Below are 23,544 nucleotides of genomic sequence, written 5' to 3'. Positions count from 1 at the left end.
TGGGGGAACAATTTGGGGGTGCACAAAGCCACAGAGCATCTATAAAGCTTTGTGGGGGCTAATGAGCGTGCTGAAGTCACATTTAAAACAGCCCCTCATCCTGTGGCCCTGTTGCAGAGATCAGACAAGTACACCCCACACTGTGAGCCTGGAAACCACAGTGCAGGAGCTGGGTCATTACCGCCAAGGCGTTCCGCTTCCTGGGTAGACTGTTGGCCTGAAACTGCATGATCCAAACTCACTTCCTGTGTGCTCACCCGCGCCCCCCCCCCAGGCATGTCGTGGAGGAGAAGACAAATGAACACAAAGGCAGCGTAGAGACTTGTAAGCTTTTTTTTTTTTTTAATTCTGAGCCATGAAACCCATATGTTGTCTGAAGTGAGTGAATATGGGGGAGGGCAGCGCTAGGGAGGTCTGTTTTTAAGGGAGCAAAGCCACTAGAGTGTGCTCTAGATCTACTGCATTAGTCTTAATCCTTTTCTTCACATTTTTCTAGCATTGTGTGGCCCACTGGAGTTGATCGTCCTTGGTGCTGCTATAGTCCCTCCAGTGTTCCTTCAGTCAGAGGGAATGCATTTCTGTGTTCCTCTATAGCAGAGGCCAACCCCGAGATAAGCAGAGCCTGATGTCACTGCTGCCAGGTGCCTGGAAGTGAGCAGGGGCCATACAGGCAAACTTGTCTCATTTCCACTGCCTATCCCTTAGTCACAAGAATCCTCTTACATCCTAGCTCCCAACAGCTTTGTTTACCTCATTCCCAGCTTTGACTCAAGCAGAACCTAAGGTCCTAAGACGTGGCACATAGCATCCCCTTGCTGTCCACTTTCTTGGGGACAGAGGAAGGAAAGCCCTTAGAAAACACCTCCTGGAAGTTTAGGTGTGGGGTGCCAGTGAGAATAGCAAATACTCATGTCTGAGCAGCAGCAGTCTAACTAGCAGGTGTTTGATCCTTCCCCATGAGAATACACAAAGTATGAACAAAGCCTTCCTTGGGTCGCATCCAGAAAACACAGCCCTGCTCCATTCCCCAGGCACATCTCCACGCCTACAGCTGGAACATGCTCGTGGCCTCCACGTTGTGAGAGGCTGAGCACGTTGTCTTGGAATTGTCCTCAGAAGACTTCCACTGACTGGAGACCCTCAGGCAGGGGAGACAGCCAATATCCTTCACGAGTTTCAGGAAATTCTTGCGAAACTTGAGACCGACAAAGGCATAGAGCACGGGGTTCAGGCAAGCCCGTAGGTATGCGATGACCTCAGTCGCAAGGATGGCATAGTCGAAGCTGGTCATGCTGTAATATTCCCAGCTCGTGCTGCGGATGAGCTTCACCATGTTGAAGGGCGTCTGGGTCAGCAGGAACACGGCCACTACCAGGAAGATGATCTTGAGAGATTTGTGCTTCTGGAAGCCGCGAGCACGAAGCAGAGTTCTGATGATGACAGAGTAGCAGACCACCATGGCAAACAGCGGCAGGAAGAAGCCCAGAGTCATCTGAGTAGCCAGAACCATGGTGGAAATGCCCTCGCCATCATGGTAGCTGCAGGTGAACTTGTCATTGTGCTGGACGTTGCCGTAGATGATCTGCGGCAGGGAAACCACGAAGGAAGCCATCCAGATAATCACACAGATGACCTTGCCCCAGGTCTTCCTCACGGCCTGCTGGTTGTGGGCTTTGGTGGCCTGGACCACTGCAATAAAGCGATCCACAGTGATGCAGGTGAGAATGAGCATGGACGTGTAGAAGTTTATAGTGTAGATGCCCAGTAGGATCTTGCACATGACCTTGCCAAAGACCCACTCATGGAAGCCTGCATAAGCCCAGAAGGGCAGTGTGCAGACAAAGACCAGGTCGGCCAGGGGCAGGTTCACCAGGAACACGTCCGTCAGGGTCTTGAGCTTCTGGTAGGAGATGTAGATGACCAGCACCAGGGAGTTCCCGAGCAGGCCACAAGTGAACACCACCAGGTACATGCAGGGCAAAAAGATCTCCTGGAACCGCAGGAAGCCATTGTGCTCCTGCCTGCTCTCGGTGGAGCTGTTGAAGAAGCCGGGGTCTTCGTAGTCCTCATCTTCCAGCATGGTGACTCTTGGAGTGAGAACTGTGAAAACCCAGGAGTTATGCTTGGAGCAGAGGGGGCACCCCTTCCCCCCCATCCAATGCTGTGATCAGTAATAGCACCACCGAGTTTCTCCAAGACAGCTGTTTGCTGGGAGATTGCCGAGGCAAGTTGGAGGACTCTTAGTTCCACCTTCTCAGAGTTCGCCGCCGTCTTGGAGATAGCCCAGAGCTGACCCTCCTTCATACTCCATTAACCCTGAGTGCAGTTTGCAAAGCAGAAGCTGCCATGCTTTGAGATGGGCACCCCCAGCTTCACCTGACCACAGCTGCCCACTCACCCCACCCCTCCTTCTGTCAGACTGCCTGGGGATCCCCTGTCAAATACATTCCTGGGGACCAGAGGTGTATGCGGCTGACAGGGACTTCCCTGCCCCGGTGAGCAATTGTTCTTGCCTTTTCTTCCTCCCAATTGCTTAGGTTTCTCCACAATGGGGAAACAAGCCTTTAAAAAGCCCTGTCTGTCCAGTGTGTGACTGAACCACAGTCATGGCCAGGGAGGGGGCAGTTCCCTTCCCACCCCAGCTCAAACTTTGCCCTACATTCATTACCTTACAGCATTCCGCCATCAGAGCCTCATTTCCTGGAGATTCCTTGGTCTCCAGAGCCTGATACAAGGTAGGCTTCCCAGGAAGGAGATACTGTCTTAGCCTTTGTGGTGAGCCCGTTAACCCTTGGGGATCTCTTAACAATGGAGGAGCACCCCACTGAAGTGAGACATGAGACCTGCTGGCTGTCTCTGTGCTCTGTGACCTTGCAGAGATCCCAAAACACATGGGCCCAGGGCCCGAACCCATCAACACCCCAGGGAGCTGTCAGAACAATGGGTGAGAGTTAGGATAGTACTTTTGTAAAACCCAGCAGAACTGGCATATTGACTGCCCAGACGAGGGCACACGAAAGCTGAGCTCCTGTGTCCTTTCTCGTCCCTTCGGAGACCCTTCTCCCGACACTGAGTCCTGGCCAGGGACAGCGGCACCCCTGCCTCCATCTTTGCGCTGAGCCAAAACATCCTTTCTTCCCAGCCCAAGAGGACCTGCCATATGAGGGGATCCCTACCATCTGGAGACCCAGGTGCTAAATCGCCGAGGGTGATGGGGCAGCCAGCAGGCCCCTGGCCCCAGCTTTCTGAGGCACCAGATTAAGTAGGGCAGATGGTGATGTGGATGTGTTATTCACACCAGGAAAAACAAAAACAAAAGAAACCACGCCTTTTCCCATCACTTAAAACCTGAAACAAGTAGCTCTGCTTTTCTTTAAGAGCAGCAAATGGCTCTCCATTGTTGCTGCCCTGGCTGCTACTTTTCTTGCAGCGTCCCAGTCCGCCTATAGCAGTGTCCTCACACTGGCCTTACACACCAGCTCTAAAAGCCCACGCAGACTCCTTTGTGGTCATTAATTAGTCATCTTATGTTAACTGATTGGGACAGGACAGGCCCATGTAGATAATTAGAAAGTCATGTTCCCTTACAGAAAAAGTAAAAAAAAAAAAAAAAAAATTCTGTCATCAAAAATTTTGATTTCTGAAAACAGTAACAATTTTCAAAATAGCACAAAAGTCTGAGAATGATGTAGCAAATTACAATTCAGACATAAAAGAGACTATGAACCATTTAGGATTCACTTTTAACTTGGAAAATGCAACGCGTATCCATGTGCAGAAGGACAGGCTACAGCCTGTTGCTGCTTTAGCTAATCCTTTTTAACCTGTTTTGGTCACAGAGTCTTAGAATCTTACAAAAGCATCCAGCCGTCCTTTAGAAATATGAGGGTGCCTCAGAAAGTTCCTAAAAAACCCAAAACAAAAGAAAACATGCATTTTTTTTTCATGAACTTTTTAAAATGCTTTCATGAGGCCTATAAACAAACCGTAACCCCTAATCCCAAGGGCTCATGAACTCTAAGTCCCCTGCTGCTTGTTCCCAGGGACCCTTCTGTAAGAATGCATGACAAACTTAGAGCTTCGCCTCTGTTTTCAAAAGCATGGAAAGATGGCCAGCTGTCACACACAGCTAACCTGTGGCTGCTGCAATTTTGGATGACTTACATCCTCCCCCTCCTTGCTATTTTTTTTTTTCTATAGTTTCCAAAATTTTTACAACAGTCTGTTGGTTTTTTTAGAAAAGAAAATGTACAGTAATCTTCCCTTACAGCTTGTCTTCCAAAATGCAAAAGAAAAGAAAGCAGATTGTTCAGCTGCAAGGTCTGCCCTCTGCACCACCCCCACACACACACCCCCCAGGTGAGTCTGCATCATCATCTGCACCCCCTTAGCAGCACCATCAGCTTTCCCACCAATGCCAGTGTTGGCATTTGCACCAGGAGCAGCCTGGGCACTTACACCTTGCCTCAGGTGTAAGGATTAGCACCCTGGCTACAGCTGGAGTCGGTCCCCTCTACCACCTTTTCCCCCATGAGGGCAAGAGAAATGACTCACCAACACAGCAACCTCGTCAGTTGGTTCTAGAGATGAGCCTGCTCACGAGACCAGGGCCACCTCCACTGCGGTGGCCAGGTTTCCGCCAAGTATTTATGATTGCTCTGAGAGACCCACGCCCCGCCCCGCCCCGCCACCCCCTACCCCTGCCTTCTGCAGCTCAGAATCCACGTAACCAGCCTGCACGTATGTCATTTGGTGGGGGGCAGAGGGAGATGTGAAGGGATACTTTGATTCCCCCCACACTTCTCCCCACCTCTTGGATTGGGGTTTATTCTGTCAGGGCCTAGGAAGGTTCTATTTGGAAGCCCGAGGGGAGCAGGGTAAGGTAGACTAGACTCTGCCAGTTCCCCCGGCCATGGACATTTGTCCCTTGGGATTATTTCATTTGCATGCTGTGTGTCTCTTTGGAACTGTATAGAGCTGGACCAGTGCAAGGTGTGTGCACTGATTGCGGCCACCTGGCAGTACAAAGCTGGAAACTCAGGTCTCCAGCACTGCCCAGACCAGTGGGCCAGAGGGGCTTCTCCATGGCAGGGGTGCCAGAGCACCTCCGCAGCCCCTCTTCCACCCAGGGGCGGGGAACATCTTTCTGTCAAGAGCCCTTTGGTGTTTGGGACAACATCCACAGGCCATGTGAAACATGCCACCTCTGCATTTACTGGCTTTCAAGTCCTGCCTGTGGTGGACTGGACCCAGACCTCTCAGGTCCCTAGGCAGGCAGTGTCCCCACCCTCCCATCCTGAAGGGAAGCCTCTAGATCCCTGGGTTGCTGCATCTGCCCTGGGAGTTCCTTGATACTGAGCACCTTGATCTTCATGTAACTCTGGTGTTTAGTCACCATGATCCAACCTAGTGACCCCAGCAAAATAACACCTGCAAGGTGGGCGTTGGAGGAATGGCCGCCTGAACCACATCCCCTGCTCCCTCCTGATGGAGAGGTCTGGACTCTTGTTTCTGTTGGAAGCAGCTGCCCACCTGCCAAGGTGCCAGGCCTCTCTTGCCTGCCTGCCTGGCACTCCTGATCCACTTCTTCCCACAGTGCTGCCACTCTGCCCCACCCACTGGGCACACCCTCTGATGTCCCTCTTCTGAAGGACCTTGTGAGTGGGAGCTACCCCATAGATGTAGAAACAGCTACCAGTGTCGCCGCAGTCCAACAGCTCCTCCTGGTCCCTTGGTAATGGCCAACCAGGAGGTCAGAGGATGAGGCCACCTGGTCTGGTTCATCGAGGGTCAGGCTAGCAGAAAAGCCATGGCCCCTGGCACTGCTCTTTTGAGGGTGGAGCTGTCCCGGGGGGGGGGGGGCTGGGAGAAGCTCGGAAGGCCTCCCAGGCCATTGTGTTGAGTGAACTCATTCAGGTGACCCTGCACTACAAACTGGTCTGGACGAGTGGAGCGGGCATTAGCAACAGAAGCCGTGAGGCTGCTTGGGTACGACTTAGTGGACATAGGTGGACATGGGAAGGCTGGGAGATGGACTTGGGTGAGCGGGATGGGCCGAGACACCCACCCTTCTGAAAGAGACCATCTCTTTGAGGAGCAGGACAGCACTTAGAACAAGGCTGTCCAACAAGGTGGGATCTCCAAGCTTTGCAAGAAGAGTATGTGGCAGGACCAAGGCGACTGTGACATGCAGGCCAAGCCGTGGGCGCTTAGAGTGGCTCAGCCAGGCTCTTCTCAGCAGTTCTTTGGGCTCCATGGGAACAGCAGAGCTTTGTACCCACTGCCTGCCATGGCTGTGCAGTATGTGGGGGAATGTGCGTGTCTGTAGGCCTGGCAGCCCCTGGAATCTTATGGTAAAGAAAAGGTATATCTAATACAGAAGACTTGTAGCAAACCTCTTTGGGATCTGAGCCGTTCAGCCAGGAGGCCAAAATTGTATGTGCTGTGTCAGTTCAAGGACATTACTTTTATTTGAAAGGAAACTGAACTTGATGATGAATATTCAATCATGTTTGTCTCGGATTTCCCCTGGAATGCAAATTTTCTAAACAATATTAGAAGACAAGGACACTGCAGGCTCTGGTGAATTCCACTGCACTCTCCTGCTTGCCTTTCCCGGCTCCCTGTGTTCCCAGCCAGACCTCTTGGGGTGGCCATCCCAGGATGCAAGGGAGAGGGCGCTTGCTGTTTTGGGGAGAAGACCCCGGCACCTGCCGGGAGCCACAGAAGGGCCGCCCATTGCAAGCAAGAATCTGCAAGGGAGTTGAAAGCGGCTTGCTCAGCAGCGCCCCTCGCGGTGGTTGGGAGCACAGCATGCAAGTGTGCGTGTTGTGGTCAGACCCCCCCAAGCCACCAGACGTCACAGTACCAGAGGTGCTCAGCTTCATGTGGCTTTTACAAAAAGAATAGTCTATGACTGAAAAAGAAAGCTCCTATGACTTTGCTGGCAAGAAAAAGTTAATAAGACTAATAATAGCGATAAGCCTAATAGCAAAGTAGAAAGATGCTCCCCTCAGATCCCACAATGAATGTGGCACAGAGGGACCTATCTGCCCTGGTCTGCAGACCCTTCTGCCGTGATGGACAGGCCCTGGACCCACACTCGGTGGCTGCCAGCCTTGTCACCAGGAGCGCTTGCAAGTGTGGCTCGCAGTGACTGCATGAGCTGAAGGCCTGTGGAGCCAGCCGTGCCTGGCCCTGTGCTGGCTTGCTAAGAGCAGGGAAATGTGCCCTGAAGAAGAACTGTCAGCAAGATGCAGGGAGCACTTCCCAGGGCCTCTCTGCTCAGCCAGACAGCCCAGACACGCTGGGCACCTGCTGCCCAGGCCCTCTGCAGAATCAGAGTCGTACAGCAATGAATGAAAAACAGGTGAAGGTGTCATGGAGGCATCAGGGAAGTCCCGGGGATTCCAGCCCCGCACAGGGTTTGGGCTCCTGGACCACGTCCGCAGACACCTGGCAACTGCCACTCTGAACGACTGAGTTGGTGCACACGTGGCACCTTGGTTATGTCCCCTACCGGGAGGCACATAAGTAAAAAATACAGTAGAGCTTCCATCAGCTGTGCACAAGGCAGGGTGCCTGGGCATACCGAGGTGACCACCCGCGGGGGGTGAGCAGTTGATGGGCTCAGGAGAGGATCAGGGTGGCGACTCCGCGAAAAGGACGGCCACATCTGCCATCTGAGGACACCAGCCTAGCTAGTGGCAGGCTGCCACAGCCAGAGCAAGGGTGAGCCACCAGCCAGTCTTCTGAGAAGACCTCCTCCCGCGCAAGAGAAATGACTGTTGGTGCAGCAAGAGCGCCCTCTTGTTGCTGTACGTTTGCTGTCCATCCTCAATTTTTTTTTAAGCCCTTGTCATGGTGTAATAGTTGCTAGAACATTATACCGCATCCTGCAGTAAAAGATGCATTTCACCTGACTACCTAGGTGTTCATGTGTATGTTCACATAGTTTGAAAAGCTCCATAAAATAATGCTTACCCATAGAGCTTGCAACGTGCTCTCGCATTGACATACCCTATTCTGTCTCTTTCAGTACTGATCATAACTAATTCAGCTTGATTCACAGCCCACTTGAAAGGTGCAGGACCCACAGTTGGGCATCCATTGGAAAGAGCCCGTTCCTAGTCATCACCTCGGAGACTGCGTCACCTGCCTGCCCAGGCTGCTGCCCCCTTCGAGCAGACCTCAGCCAGGGACTGGGGAAGGTCCCCTGGTGACCCAGAGGAAGTCTGAGCTGGTCTGTCATGAGGCAGAGATGAGGGGCAAGAAGAGGAAGTGGAGATTAGAGGCTAGGATTTCATTTTCCTAAACTCAGGAAAATCGGGAGAAGCAGCTGCAGTTTCCAGCATTTTCTCTTCTCGTGTCCTGTTTTCTGTCTTGTTTGTGGTGTGTACACTTTGGACAAGGATGAGAGCAAGGGAGCCGGGACCGTCCTGCTTGGCAGGGAGAGCTCAGCGGCAGCCTTCGCTTCCAAGGAGATTGTGGTCCAGGAGAACATAAGATCCAGCGGCAGGTGGCTGAGGCCAACATGACTAGTGCTCTGGCACAGGTGTGCCTGGAGTGTCAGGAATGAGTGTGGGGTGGGGGCTTGGAGGACAAGAGCAGGCTGTGTGTGCTCCATGTGTCAGCCTAGAGCGTGATGCACCAGTCCTCAGTGTGCCGCTGGCACTGCAGGAGCACCAGGTGTTGCCCACGCATGCCCGGGCATCCAGGGTTGGACTTGCCGGGGCCCTGCTGACTGAGCGTGGAGCCTCAGTCCCCAGACCCAGGACTTGGATGGTGGGGGACTGTATGTGTGCTGTGGGTGCTCCCCCTTGTGGAAGGATGGAGCATCTCACTCCACAGCCATGCGCTTGACAGTGAAATGCCAGCAGTACTGCACGCAGAGTTGTTAATGATATGTGGTGACAGTGAATCCGCTATCAGTGAAATTGCAAAGAAAGGGGGAGCCAGGCTAGTGTGTCACACCCCCAGCTTCTGAGGTGACGGGCCCCAGTGTTTGGTTCAGGTGGAGCCCATGCTGTCTACAGTTTGGGGCACCCAGTGGAGACTCAGAGCACGCTGCCATGCTGACTTTCCTTGATACCTTTGGGCTCTGCCCACTTTATTCCTGGCCCTGTCCCCTCACCTCCCTCTCAGCCCACACCACTCTCCAGGCTCCTGTCCTCCTGGTAGGGCAGGCCCCTGCATCCCGAGCTGACCTGAAGAGACAAGGGTGCGTGACACTGCTTACCTGGCCCTGTGGCGGGAGCTCTGCCGGCTGCAGCCAGACAGCAGTCATCTCGTGTTCCTGCTCACGCCTTCCCAGAGCCCTGGAAGATGTCAGGACAGTCATCGTGGCCCTCTTCCCCCAGTGCCTGTGCCTCTGCCTTCCACAGAGCCCACCGGGGACTCAGTCATGGCCTCCCGGACCCCACATACCTTCCAAGATGGGCTGCAGGACGCCCAGACGGTGGCTCTCAGGATAAGGAGCTTGTGCGCGGAGAGACTAACAGCTGTGTTCTCCTTCGCAACTCTGCAGGGACGCCACGTCTAACTCGCTCACCCCCGAGGACACGGAGGATGCCTCTATGGGGCAGGACGCTGAGATCTGCTTGCTGAAGTCCGGGGAGCTAATGTAAGTGCCAGCCCTTGCCCAGCCCTAGGCTGGAGTCGGGCACCCATGGGAGCCTCCGTTCGAGTTCTGTTTTTCTTAAGATATGATTTCTATGCATGAAGATTCATATTTCTTAGTGTACAGTGCTTGGATGTCGAATAACTTGGTGAAATAACCACCACGCTTAAGACGTTGGCCATTTCCATCACCCTGAAAAGTTCCCAGCCCCCTTGGCAGCCATCACTCTCCCACTCCCAGGGGTCTCTGGTTCCCTGTTTTAAGAAAGCAAGGCTGAGGGACATAAGTGGACTGGTGAAGTGTGGCTCCCCAGTCTTCTCAGAGCACTGTCATCCCCGGCTCTTCCGGGCCTCACCTCACCCCACAGGTACCAAGATCTGCCAAAGTCCCTCAAGGAAGCCAGTGCAGCATCTGCATATGCGCTATTTGCATATATTGCTTTAGATCAACTGCAGATTACTGACAATACCTAATGGAGCGCAGATGTCTTGTAAATAGTTGTTAGACTGCAGCCAATGGTCCGTCCATGTCGGTAAACAAGTAGCGTGCCATCTGTTCCAGGGTGATGCTTCTCATGGCCAAGGCTCAGTAAAGAGGAGAGAGAAGTGGGGAGTCGGGGAGGGGTGAGGAGAAGAGCTTATAGGTTTAAACAGAGAGGCACTAAGAAAGTGGCATTTGAGGGAAGAAGGAGACAGCACTGCCAGGCAGATGTCTGAAGGGAGAGAGAGCATTTCAGGAAACTGACATGTGGAAAGGTTGCTAGGAGGGCCAGGGTGGCCGCAGCAGACACCAGAGACTAGAGGAGGCATAGTTAGCCAGGGAGTAGAGGCCCCATCACACAGGGCCTCGTTAGCCACTCAGAGGACGTTTTGGATCTGAGGGAGCTGGGAGCCCAAAGCGTAGGCCTGCAATAGACGTGGAAGGGAGCGTTCTGGTTGTCATGTGGGCTGTGGAGGGGCGAGAGCAGACGTAGGGGGAGCAGCCAGGAGGGGCCGGAGCAGTCCTGTCCGTGGGCCAGATGACCGCAGAGAGAGTGCAAAGATGAAGTCAGGCGTGGAGGCGGCACCACCACAGTGTCCTGCAGGATCGCGGTAGAGAAGGCGCTGAGCCAGTCCTCGGATGACCTCACACCGCACACACAGGAACCCTGTAATAAGGGATGTGTGAGTCAGTCCAGCCAAACACAGAGAAAACTGCTCGCCTGCTCCCGAGCTGCAGACTCTGAGGGAGGAGGGTGTGTGGCTCGCCCTCCCTGCAGAATGTACCCAGGAGTTCAGATACTCTGTGTTCCCTTTGACCCAGCAAACCTGGGAATCTGCTATAGGGAAATGGTGATTGGCTACACACAGCTGAAGGTGGCAGGGTGTTCCATACATGCCACTCGCAGCAGGAATGGTTAGACACAGAGTGGACACAGCTGCTTTGACAGCCTCCCCAGCCTGCTCTGGCATCCAGGGGTGTCCATGGGGGTGTCTAGGGGTATCCGTGGGGGTCTCTGTAGAGGGCATTTTCCTGCTCAGTGGGATCTTCCTGCTCTTAGCCTGCCAGGTGGTTGTTGATGATCGCTGGGAGGGGACCCAGAGGTGGCCAGCTGCTGGGATTTTCCTCAGGTCCTCGGTCCCTGGAAAGTTCAGCTTCCTTTCCCTGCCCTGCAATTACACAGTGATTGCTGAATTTATTTCCAGGTTTTATTCATCTCAGTGCCAAAGAGCAGGGCAGTGTTTGAAATTGTTCCTAGGTGTTAGCGCTGTGGCACAGCAGGCTAAAGCCTCTGTCAGCAACACCAGCATCCCATAACGTCACCAATTCAAGCCCTGGCCGCTCCCTTTCCAGTCTGGCTCCCTGCTAATGGCCTGAGAAAGTACCAGAGAAGGCTCAAGTCCTCGGGTCCCTGAACTTACGTGAAAGATTCATAATAAGCTCCTGGCTTTGGATTGGCTCAGCTCCAGCTGTTGTAGCCACTTGGGGAGTGAATCATCAAACGGAAAATCTTCCTCTCTGTCTCTCCTCCTCTCTGTATATCTGATTTTCCAATAAAAATAAATAAATCTTTTTAAAAATCTGCCTTCAGCAGAATGATGAGAAGAAAACTCATGGCATTAAGCACACAGAGAATCCAGGCAAACTCTCAGAGCGCGCAGTACCATGCGAGTCTGTAGATTAGGCTGGCAGAAGGTGTATGGGAGCTCCAAGGTGGCAGTCCCTCGGAACTTGCCCTTTCCTGCCTCTTTCAAAGAGACTGGCGACAAGCTAAGGCTTAACAAGCACAGTGCCAGAGACCCAGACACACGCTGAAGAAGGGGATTGTCTCAGAACATGGACAGTCAGCTGGTGCCGCCCCCCGAGCTCACACATGCTGGAATCTGCAGATGGCATGATGGGAATTGCGTCTGCACCTTGAGGCGTGCACGTAGGGCCTTCCTCTGTCCACATCTGCGCATGTGCACACATGGTAGCATCTCCTGGGGAGAGAGCAAGCAGGTGACACAGAAGGGAGAGCGGAGGCACAGTCCAGGTGCCGGGGAAGGGTGCCAGAGCACGTGGCTGTCAGGTGACCCGGCATGGATGGGACATCCTGCCCGGCTCAGTGACATCCCAGGTGCTGGTATGCAAAGCATCCCGTGTTAGAAGAAAGATCTGGGGGATGGGACCTCCCCACCCCTTGGCTCAGCATTCTCAGGACTGTAGCAAGGGCTTATAGTTAAAACTGAAGCTGAAGCTAACCCAGCCAGAAGTGCTGTGCTGCAGTCAGTCCCCCGTAGAGGTGAGTGATGTGTACCCATGCTGTTCTTTGAGCTCCGAGGCGTTTGGAGGAACTGATGGTGCTTCTTCCCACGGCCCTGGGGAGTATCTCCATCAGCCTCCTCTCGGCATCGTTGCTTCCTTGCTGTGCAGCCTCCAGCATGTTAACTAACCTCTCTGTGCCCTGTTTTCCTCCCTGGGGTGCGTTTTCTCCAGCAGAGGCAGTGTAGTACAGTAGGGAGGTGATGGCTCAGAGTCAGCTGGTATGACCCTGGACAATGTTTCCCAGACTTTAGGATCCGCGTTTCCTGCTTTATATAATGGATACAGTCCTGCCTTCCTCACATATCCATGTGGCAGCGCACAGAGGGATGGGCAGAGGGCGCAGGTCACACTGGCCGCCACCTTCCCTTTCCTCAGTCTGAGAGCCAGAGAGAGAAAGGGGGAGAGAGTGACTGGCCTGAGGCCACACCACTGTCAAGTAGCAGCTGTGCCCCTAGCTCCTGGGCTTGCCCCTCTTGCAAGAGGGGGCACCGCTGAGCCTGGGCAGCGCCTCAAGGCAGGCCATCAGGAGACATCCCCTGCAGAATCAATTCATGTGTGAAGGTCACACGCACCCAGGCCTGAGGCAGCCAGGCTGGTTCTTGTTCCACCAACAGAACTTGGGCCCCCAAGAGGCAAAACCTTGGCAGATAAGCAAGGTCCATTCCCTGGCTCCTCACCCCACCTTCTCCCTTGTACCCTGCGTCCTATGACAGTCTTGCCAGTGGTCTGTAAACTCAGGAAAGAGGCTGAACATCCCAGTTAGTGAGAGCTAGAGCCCCGGTAAGTGTCTCCTGCTGTCAGGAGAGATCGGGTGCCCATGTGGAACTTCACCGGGGACCCGAGAGTCCTTTGAGAAGGTTGGGGCGGAGCAGGGACTGTGCCAGTTAGGTGGAAGGGTAGTCAGAACATGGACAGCTGAGCACAGGGGCTTGGCATTTACTTCCTGTCCACGAGGGGCACAAGCAGCCCCAGCCCTCACTCCCTGGGCTTTCAGGTCCGCACAGCAGGGACTATTGCCTGTGGTACTCACTGCTAGGCTCTGGGACCATGCCAGGCACAGAGATAGTGCTTGGGAATTCCACATCCAGCAACTAAGGTTGGTAGTCTGGGTCACCCAGGAGCTCTCGGGGGTCTCCAGCCACCTCTGAGTGACCTATGTCATTTCAGGATCAAACTACCCCTCACCACGGAGGAGATCGCCAGCTTCGGGGAGGGTCCCCGGGAGCTGTTCGTGCGATCCAGCACCTACAGCCTCATCTCCATCACCGTGGCCGAGGCAGGCCTCACCGTCAGCTGGGTCTTCTCCTCCGACCCCAAGAGCATCTCCTTCAGTGTGGTCTTCCGGGAGACGGAGGACACCCCACTGGATCAGTGCAAGGTGAGCTGGGTCCCTGCTGAGTCCCTGGGCAGCGCTTCTGTGGAATGTGCTAGACTGTGTCGTGCAGGTCAGGCACAGCACCTGGGGAATAGAAGACCCAGGAGCTCAGTAGTTCTGTCTTTGAATATTCGAAGGCCACTCCCTTGGCGGTGAAACTCAGGGGGATGCAAATGACTGTGCCAAGCAGGAATGGGCCTCCTCCCCCGTCACCCCACCCCGCGCCCTCCCATCTCCCTCTGGTTGCTGGCATGGGGCGTAAGCATCCTCCGCAGTACAGACAACCACGCGTCTCCTGGGAGGTCAGGCCTGGAATCTGGACAGCCTGGAGCTCTTCATAATCCATTCAGACTTCCAGACATGGAACATTCACCTTAGCCACTCATTAGGAACCGCTGGACGCTCCCCGGCTGGAACCTAAGAATCCCTCATGGCTCCAGTGAGTGGCCCTAGTTGACATCCATGGATGTAGATCCAGGGGCTGGGAGACAGAGCAGACAGGCTGGGGTGGAATCTGGGGCGGGAGGTGGTCAACTCGGTCAGGTTGAGGAGGCAGGTCTGAGGTCTGTGTGCACTTCCCCACGGCGAGGCAAGCTAGGGGACAGTGGATGGAGGGCTGGGTGGCCATTGGCTGAAGTTGTATTGAAACTGTTCTGAGAGTGGGGCTGGCGAGGACAGTCAGGCGAACGGGGCCACGGCTGGAAGAGGATCGTGGGTTGGTCATGCAGTTGCAGAAATCTGTGTCACCAGAACGGCAAGGGTGTTGACAAGGAGGAGCCATCGGGAGTCCTAGGGACCGGCATGCTGCAAGCCCTTGTAGTAACTACAGCTAGTCCACCAGGCACTAGGTCCTCGGGTGCCCTTGGGAGCTCACGCTTGAGGCACGAGCAAGACAAGGAAAACGCAGGGTAGAAGAGCCAGGCTGGAGGCGCAGGGAGGCAGGCAGCAAGTTGCAGCTCTCGTCTCGTGTCCACACGTGAGGCTGGGGGTCTTTTGGGGTTACTGTCCCACCATCATTATGCTATGGGGATCCTTGGACTCTATGGGGCTCTGTCACTCGTGTCCTCTGCAGGATCACTTCCGCCCCATAGCTCCACTCCACAGCCTGTCCCAGGCAGGCCTCATGTCCTTTCTTTATATACATCTCTTCCTCCTGAGGCCTAGCCTTGGAGCCCTTCCTTCCTGAGTGATCCTGAACCTGACCAGGCAGGCAGGCCCTGGCGAGTCCACAGAGCCCTGACTTCTACTCAGGGGCCTGCAGGTCTTTCCTCTGCTTTTCCTGTCCTTCCCCACAGTGGACACCAGGTGGCAGACCAGAACCATTACAGGTCGTCCGCCTGCTCTGCCTTCAGTCACCTGCCAGCTCCCAAGCGATTATAGCTGCTTGAGCTTTTCCAGACATACTCCCTTGGTGTCCATCCCAGGGCTTCCCCATGTGTTTCCCTGGAGGCCAAGGCACAGAGCAGAACCCAGGCCCCGCCCTCCCTCTCTGGGTACAGGAACCCGTCTTTGGCCAGAGAAGCCTGACAGCGAGCTCAGGGCCATAGCGGGAGCCCGAGAAGAAGCAGGACTGAGGGCAGGGACCCGGGAAAATAGAGGAGCTTTGTGGAGATACGATTCATCCACTGTGTAATTCCTCGTTTAATATGCCTGATCCGGTGGGTTCTGGGATATTCCCAGAGATGTTCAGCCATTGCCACTGACTCAGGTCATTTCATGCCTTCTCAAAGAAATGCTGGGCCCGCCGTTGGCAACCACATGCAAACCTCCTTGCCCATCTGTGCCTGACTTGGTTGGCTTAGCACAGAGCCTCCAGGCACTGCAGCCCACTTCAGGGTGAGGAGGGCTGGACTGGCCACATCATGTGTGTCAGGGCATCACCTGCTCATTTGCAGGGGGCCTAGGCGAGGCATCCTCTTTCATCCTCTAGGCTGTGTGGGCTTGGCGCCAGAGTCTTGGTTCCCTCCAGTGGACTGACTGATGCCTTGGTTCATGTAAAACAATGAGAGAATCGCCTTCAGCCATGGTGGGAAAGCAGAAGCTGTGGTGAACCATTAGAGCTTCCAGGACACACAGAGTATCATTTTAATAACACACAGTGAACCACTTTGCAAATACCCTGCTAGGAGGGCCTGCCCCAGTGAGCCTAAGCAAGGTCGCGAGTGGGGAGACGTGTGGGGCAGGCACACAGCTGTCCCTGCTAACCACAGGGCTCTGTCATGGGCTGCAGTGTCTCCGACCAGACTCGGAGTTATTAGGATCTGAACAGCCCACCCTACCCCAGGCTGGGAGGCCAGGAAGGCTACAGGGTGTGAGTGGAACTGCCCAAGCTTACACACGGACAAGCAGCTGCTGCAGAGCTGCTCGGAACAGGTGCTTGGCATAGGGCATCTGGTTCCCGGCAGGCTGGTTTCGGGCCTTTCCCATTCCCTCCCCACACGGCGTCCGTGTCCAGCCTGCACGGAAGACACCACGTGGCAGCATCCCCATCCTGTGCCCCGGTGCTGTCCCTCGGCGATTTCTCTTTGCCCTTGGGGTTTAAGTGTGTTATTTCATCTCCACGTATCTTGGAATTTTCCAGAGATGCCTCATTGGTTTCTAATTGAATGCGCTATAGTCAGAAGACATACTGCGTCACTTAGACCTTTTCAAATTTGGAGGCGTTTGGTTTTGACAAACCAAACAGTTCAGGAGTGGGGTCCTCATGGGGCTTGGTGGGTGGCGTGTGCTGCACGTGACAGCTGAAACCAGCAGAAGGCACTGCCCCCATCTTCCCTCGCGCCCTCAGTCCCCATCCCCATCCTGTCAACTGCTACTAATTGTCCAAGTCCAATGTTGCCTCTTCCAGTCTTCCCTGACAACCTGCCTCTCCTCCCTGCCATCCAGAGGCTGGGGACGGCCCCCCCACTGGTTCTCCTCTCCAGCACGGTCACCCCCACCTCATTGTCTTCTCCCTCACATCCCAGGCTCCTCGCAGGCAGAGCCCTGGGTGGGAGCTGCCCGCCCTCTGGGGAAGCTGTGGCCGTAGGCAAAGGATTAGAGGAAGCGCGCAGCTCTGTTCAGGTTTGACCGTGAACAGCAGTCACATCTTGGTAACAGACTCAGGCACTTTGTATGGGTTAGAATTAGTTAATAGGGGAAAATAGAAGCTGAACTCAGCAAAGATGTAGATCAGGGCAGGCAGCGACTTCTGGTTTTATAAAAAAGTAAAAGAGGTCGTGGGGGCATTTCTCACCTTCAGGACTCGTTGAGCTCTCACTGCGGGGTGGGATGGGGGCTGACCCTCCAGGTACTTGCTGCTTTAAAACAAGATGAATTTAGTTCATTTTGGATCAGCTCTCCTTTCTTATCTTCAGTATTAAAGGCAGGGGCCTGTCTGTGCTAGCTAGCAGGTAGACACCTGTCATCCTGGCCACCCAGAGACCTCCAGCCTAGCCCCGGCCAGAGCACACCATGGTCTCAGATTCAGGGTTCCCAGAGAAGGCAGACAGGCTCACCACCTGGGGAGATGAAATTGTCCTGGGGTGCAGAAGTTGGCCAGGGCCTGGCTGGGAGAGGGCAGCTGTGGTGAGAAACCATGGGCCATCTACATAGTGCAGCCAGGGGAAAGCGAGTCCTGCAGCATCCTGCAGTGCCTGGCTGGTCCTGGCAGGTGCACTTCCACTCCAACAGCTCCAGCTTCTGGATGCCAGGAAGCAACTGCTGCACCAGGTATGGGAGCACCCCGGCCCTGGCTGCGGCTGAGGGAGGCTGAGAGACTGCCGTAGTCCTGGGTGGAGGTCAGACCACAGCCTCCCCTGCCTCGAGTTGTCTCAACAAACTCAGGCTGCATAGGTGACCCCCCCAGTCGTTGTCGGCAGGTGACTGGTGCCCCAGTTCTGCTCAGCTGTGACCTCACACGAGGTCTCCAGGCCACTCCCCAGAGTCAGGAGTCTGCCCTGATGACAGGGCTCCACAATCCACATGACACATCCTCTTCTCCACCCTCTGTGTAGGTGCTGATCCCCACGACACGCTGCAACTCCCACAAGGAGAACATCCAGGGGCAGCTGAAGGTGCGTGCTCCGGGCATCTACATGCTTATCTTCGACAACACCTTCTCCAGGTAGGATCCCGCCTGCCCCTGCATCCCGTGACTGCCACCCTCGCCGAGGCAGGTGCTGGACATCGGTTACTTGTCAGCAACTTGTCCTGACTGTGTACCCCTGAGTCCCACAGCACAGGGGGCTTAGGAAAACCCAGCGGAGGTGCTGTCAAATAGTGAACCGTGAGTAAAGGAGGAAGGTTGAGAGAAACTTGAGTTTGCAAGGCAGGACCCCCGTCCAGGCCCCCGAGTGGCCTCAGAACAGTTCTGGGTTCAGGCATGCACAATCGAAGGGCTGGGAGGAGACAGGGTCAGGAGGGTGGAGTGGGGCAGAGGGTAGGACATGACAGAGGACCCATCCACACTGACCCAGCCTCTGCCACAAGAGACAAGGGCCCTGTCCCTTTTGCGTCTTCTGGCTTCAGCATAGCCTCTCTCTTGTGGCTGCCTCTTAGGAGAGACGTGTCTGGTCTGTGCCCAGGCACATCCTCTCCGAGCAGGGCCTGGGCCTGTGGGCACCTCCCCTATATGAGCACTTGGCTGTTAGCAGAAAAGCTGGACAAGACCTGTGAGAGACTCATACCTGGGTCTACGGCCATACCACCCTGAATGCGTGCAGTCTCGTCTGATCTCAGAAGCTAAGCAGGGTCGGGCCTGGTTAGTACTTGGATGGGAGAAACCCGTACCTGGGGTCTCCATCCTGGGAGAGATTAGAGGATAGAGCTCCCCCTTTCCCCTAAGCACCCCTAGGAGAATGAGCACACACACGTCTGGTGTCAGGGAGACTGCATCGCAGACCTGGCTGGCCCCAGGCCACCTCTGCAGCTCTACTGTGGTCCCACTGTCTGCAGGTCCCCATCCTTCAGGATGCAGGACAGGTTAGCAGAGGGGGGTGGGGACAGCCAGGGGAGGATTCTCCCTAGCCAAGCCTCTGTATGCTCGGCCAGTGTTGTCACTGCCTGTAGGACACAAAGCCAGGTGGGTGCCCTGGCACCATTGCAGGTGCCTGTGGCCATGATGGTCTGACCTGGACCCCTGGGGTTTATCTCCAGGGGCCCTCTGAGACATTCACAGCCTAAGTGACAAAACTAACACCAACACCAAGTTATGCTGAAGCCCACCCACACCAGCTTGAAGCTCACACTTGCTCCTGGGCCTCGTCCAGCTGCTGCCCTGTGCTCTCAGCTGCTGTGGCGCAGCCATGTGGGTCAGGAAGAGCAGAGAGGGGATCCCAGGGAACCAAGGGCGTTTCTGTACCCAGACCCCAGGAGCTCTGTGCTGGTGGTCCCGGCCCCGGCCCTGCACAGGGAGAGCAGAGAGTACCTGCTGCATGGCAGGAAAGGGGCCCAGGGCTCCCACCCCATTGCTCACGGATGTACCGCATTCTGCCCTGGGGCTCCAGCACCCACACCTAGCAGAACCATGCCAGGGCCCACAGGCGCCCCCACAACACCTGCCACCCTGGGGCTTTCAGCCCTCATGGTAACGCCCTCTCCTTCCGCTTCTGCTTCCTCAGGTTTGTCTCCAAAAAAGTCTTCTATCACTTGACAGTTGACCGGCCTGTGATCTACGACGGGAGTGACTTCCCCTAGCTGGCCCCAGGCGCTCGAATCGCCTCACTTCCTGTACAGGAAACACGGCTCACTCTCCCCCAGAACATAGAACACTAGGAGGGGAGGGGTAGCTTGGGGCTGAGCAGCCCTAGAGGGGCCTGGGCTGTGCTTTGTCCCCGGCCCTGCTGTCCAGGTCATGCCTTCCTTGGTCCTCCTCTTCCTACCTGCTTCCCTATTACCCCACCTCCCCACTACCTGCTGCTCAGCCGGCACCTGACTTTTGGAGAGCTACAGGCCCGGGTTCCCCCTTTCTCCTGGATGAGAAGTCAATAATCTTCCTGCCCTCCGTGCACCTTTGCTTCTCCACCAGAGAGCTCACCTGCCACGGCCTGTCCATCTCTCGGCCCCACAGAGGCCAGCCCCCTTCCCTGCCACCAGGCCCCGGTGCTCCCAGCAGTGAGCAGAGCCCCAGAGCCAAGGCAGAAGGCACTGTGCACTGGGCAGGTGGCATGAGGCCTGAGTACTGGGCCCCACTGCCACTCCATGCAGCCCATGATCCCCTCCAGGGCCTCACTCTGTAGACTGTAATCCCAGGACAGGGTTTGAGGGTTTGGGGATGGCTCAGACCAGCACCAGCACAGACCCCAGGCCCACTGGCCTTCAATAGCCAGAGCCTCCCGACCAGCAAGGTAGAGTCCCTGCAAGCCCATGAATGAGAGACAGTTGCTGAGCCTGTGTCCCAGCAGAGCAGCGAAGGGACACCCTCTAAGAACTCAGCTTCACTTGGAGCAGCCGGCAGCCCCAGGGGCCCAGGCATGTGCTCCTGCTCAAGGCCCTGACCAGATTGTGCCCAGCCAGGATCAAAGATGACCATGGGGCCCATGAGGGTTCAGCACTGGACCCCTCCCTTTGAACACTTCCGCCCCTGGCTGGGGGTAAGTCAAAAGTTGCCTTGTCCACCACCACAAGAAGGAAACCAACCGAAGAGAACCCTGAGCCATCTAGAATCAGCTCTGGAGTGCCAGGACCAGACCAGCAACCCTCTGCTGGCACCATCTGCGCCATCTGCAAGAAGAACCAGCTTGCTCCGGTGTCTAACATGTCTGAGGCCTGGGATGGACCTGAGCAAACCAAGACCCAGGGTGAAGCTCACCCCAGCTCGTTACAGCAGGGGACCACTCGCAGCCCAGCCCCCAGCTCCAGGAGACTCCACTTACAGAGTTACCCAGCCCTGTGCGAGAAGGGGCCCTCGTTGCCTCGTTGCCTCGAGGGGCCTGCTTGCCCGGCGCCCTGGCGGGTACTGCCCCACCCACTTGGGTTCGTTAACATATTTATTTCTCATGCTGGATAGATACGTGTGTGTCTATTAGTTTGCCATTCAGGTTCAAGTTTGCAGTGTACTTTGTAGCTAGAGAGAACATGCTGGCCTGTTTAATGGTGACTTTCCTAAAAAGCATTATTATAATTTTAAACAGGTTCCCAACTTTAACTGCAGTTTGGGGACTGGGACATTTAAAAAAAAAAAAACTGCAAATGACACTTGAAGAAGCACCGTTGAAGGTGGCAGCCGGCAGCTAGCCGGTCACACTCAGAATCACAAGTGGCTTTGGTCAGCTCTCTGAACGCCATTCCCCTGCTCGGATCCCTGTTCCAATTGCCTCACTTCCTGTACCTGGAGCTGTCCATCAGCTGTTACCAGAGGCACAGCAGCCAAGGAAGTGCATCTGGTATCAGGTTGGCAGGAACCGGGACAGGCAGAGGTGTATACAAGCGGAAATCTGGAAAGCCCACAGGCTCTGCAAAGCAGAAATAAAATCTACACTGGATAACTCAGAATTGGAGACCAGAGTGTTTCCTCGTGGTCCCCTAAGGACACGGAGCCATTGCTGGCCCAAAAGAAACAAAATTCCTTTGGGGGAGGGGGATCCCCTACCTTTGGTGACATAGTTACATATCCTTTGCTGCAATGTTACAGGTGTTCTGCCTTGATCCTCCTGCATGTGGGAAATCTTTAGGCCGGGAGTCCATCCTCAGCTCCAAGGTGCTGGGAGCTAAAGCAGGGGAGGTCCCCCATGGTGCTGAGAGCCTAGGCTGGTCTGGGTACAGCCCCACCGAGCCAGCCCTGCGTGCTTCAGGGACTCCCGTGCCACTTTGCAGAACCCTGGGCAGGTTTCTCTCACCCCACCATAATTCTTTCCAGGACCCAAGAAAATTGTTCCGTTCCCTCTTAAGCACTTTTGTAAAATCATAGAGTATATTGTGACATTTTGGAATGAGCTTCCTTAGAGTCTCACGACGCGTGTCACCCAGGGAAGCCCTGCCTCGCAGGTGGCACCAGGCCTCCGCTGGGAGGCTCCGCCTTCCCGTTGCACTTTCCCTGAGTGAAGCTCCGTTCTCACGGCCTTAGGAGATGTGGGTCCAGGGACCCCATTCCCTTCTCCCCTGCCAAAGAACTGCCCAGAAACACATTGCTTACCTTGAATCCCGTGGTGTCTGCCACACTTTTTGGACCTGTTTTTTAACCTCGGGATTTAAATAAACACTATAACATTGAACATAGCCTTGTCCTGCTTTCCTTCAAAGAGGATGAATCATAAGGTGAATAACAAAGTTACCCAAACTGACAGTGGCTTTTCACAGGGACTTGAGCCAGCAGGTGCTCGGAAGCTGCCGGGTAGCCAGGCATCTGGATTCTGCCTGCCAGTCCACCTGTGCCAGGTGAGCATCCACTTTCAGTCACGTGTCCCCAGTACCATAGTTCTCACAGGGCACTTGGAACACAGCACAGACTTCTAGTTTATTGCAATCATGGATTGTGGAGAAAAGCCATGAATGGCTCAATGCTGCTGCCAGGGACCAGACCCGGGGGCACGGCCCCAGCCACTCCTGCACCAGTGCCAGGGGCAGCAGGGACCAGACCAGGGGCACGGCCCCAGCCACTCCTGCACCAGTGCCAGGGGCAGCAGGAACCAGACCCGGGGGCACGGCCCCAGCCACTCCTGCACCAGTGCCAGGGGCAGCAGGGACCAGACCCGGGGGCACAGCCCCAACCACTGCTGCACCAGCTGGCAGTGTAGAGCTCAGGCTTGGGTCCCCCACATCCAGGATGACCAGGGCTGGGCCCCTCAGTGTCCCAGGCTTCATGGCACCTCCACCAACATCTGCTCTTTCTCCCAATCCTCAATCCTCCCCTTGCCAGGATTTTCTCCAGCACCCCCCTCCCTTTTTTAAAGATATATTTTATTAAGGCATGGGTACAGAGAGGAGAAATGCAAAGAGCTTGAATCCACTGGTTCACTCCCCCAAATGGCCACAATGGTCATGGCTAAAGCCAGAAACATGGCACTCCAGATCTCCCATGTGAGTGGAAAATACCTGAGCATTCAGCCATTGTCTGCTGCTTTCCCAGTACATTAGCACAGAACTGGGTCAGAAGTGGAGCAGCTGGGACTTAAATCTGCCCAAATGGGATGCTGATGTCACCAGGAACAGTGTCTCCATCTGCTAGGTTGCAGCACGCCCTCTCGTGGCACCCACAGTCAGTTCCTTGGAGGAAGTCATATCTGTAACATCTGAGTCTACCCTCAAGGGCACAAAGCCAGGTCTGCTGCATCTCCCCTCACAGCCCCCAGATAGCAGCAGACCCAGGACACACGGCGTTGATGAAGGCACTGGCCAGTCACCTGCAGTGCCTTGGGTCAGCTGTAAGGTCACCAGCAAATGCTTTGACCAACCCAACCCTGCCAGGGAGCCGAACTCGCTGTGGCTGAGCTGGGAAAAAAACATCCTGAGACACACAGGTGTGAGTGCTACTCCAGGCTAGGGGCTGGAATAAAGCAACTGAAGCACACACAGGTGCTCAAGGTTAGCTTGCCCATCCCCTGTACCTGTCCTGCTACCCCGCTGAGCATCAGAGCAGCTGCCCCAGCAACCTTGAGCCCCACACTCCCAGCTGGGCGTCTGAAGGCTCCATGGCCGATGGGGGCCCTGCTCTGGCAGCCGCATCGACCCGGGCGTCCGGTGAGGGGGAACAGGGACTCCCCAGGTGACTCAGAAGGGAATCGGCTACAAGGTCAGCCCTTTCGGTTTGAAGGTGCGTGGGAAAATCTCCTCTCGCTGCCTACAC

At 55.2% G+C, this 23,544-nt stretch overlaps 2 protein-coding genes across 2 annotated transcripts in view; one reads left to right on the top strand and one right to left on the bottom strand.

The window, feature by feature from the left end:
• The window catches only part of FYCO1 (FYVE and coiled-coil domain autophagy adaptor 1), a 62,629-nt gene extending 40,656 nt beyond the window's left edge, over window positions 1-21,973 (top strand). Inside the window, exons 15-18 of the mRNA XM_040994344.1 lie at window positions 9,527-9,622; window positions 13,574-13,784; window positions 17,777-17,886; window positions 19,382-21,973. Coding sequence (XP_040850278.1) covers window positions 9,527-9,622; window positions 13,574-13,784; window positions 17,777-17,886; window positions 19,382-19,457 — 493 coding nt within the window. The 3' untranslated portion in view covers window positions 19,458-21,973. The remainder of the gene's footprint in view (window positions 1-9,526; window positions 9,623-13,573; window positions 13,785-17,776; window positions 17,887-19,381) is intronic.
• On the bottom strand, window positions 509-4,615 carry CXCR6 (C-X-C motif chemokine receptor 6). Its single transcript, XM_040994345.1, has 2 exons — window positions 4,555-4,615; window positions 509-2,100 (listed from the first exon to the last, which is right to left on the bottom strand). Exon 2 carries the CDS (start codon window positions 2,078-2,080, stop codon window positions 1,046-1,048), a length of 1,035 nt encoding a protein of 344 aa, XP_040850279.1. The 5' UTR covers window positions 2,081-2,100; window positions 4,555-4,615; the 3' UTR covers window positions 509-1,045.
• Window positions 21,974-23,544: the final 1,571 nt, after the last annotated feature.

Source organism: Ochotona curzoniae, unplaced genomic scaffold, assembly GCF_017591425.1.
Source record: "Ochotona curzoniae isolate NIBS_2020 unplaced genomic scaffold, NIBS_Ocur_1.0 contig_908, whole genome shotgun sequence".
NCBI lineage: Eukaryota > Metazoa > Chordata > Mammalia > Lagomorpha > Ochotonidae > Ochotona > Ochotona curzoniae.
This window is presented reverse-complemented; position numbering and strand designations above follow the sequence as displayed.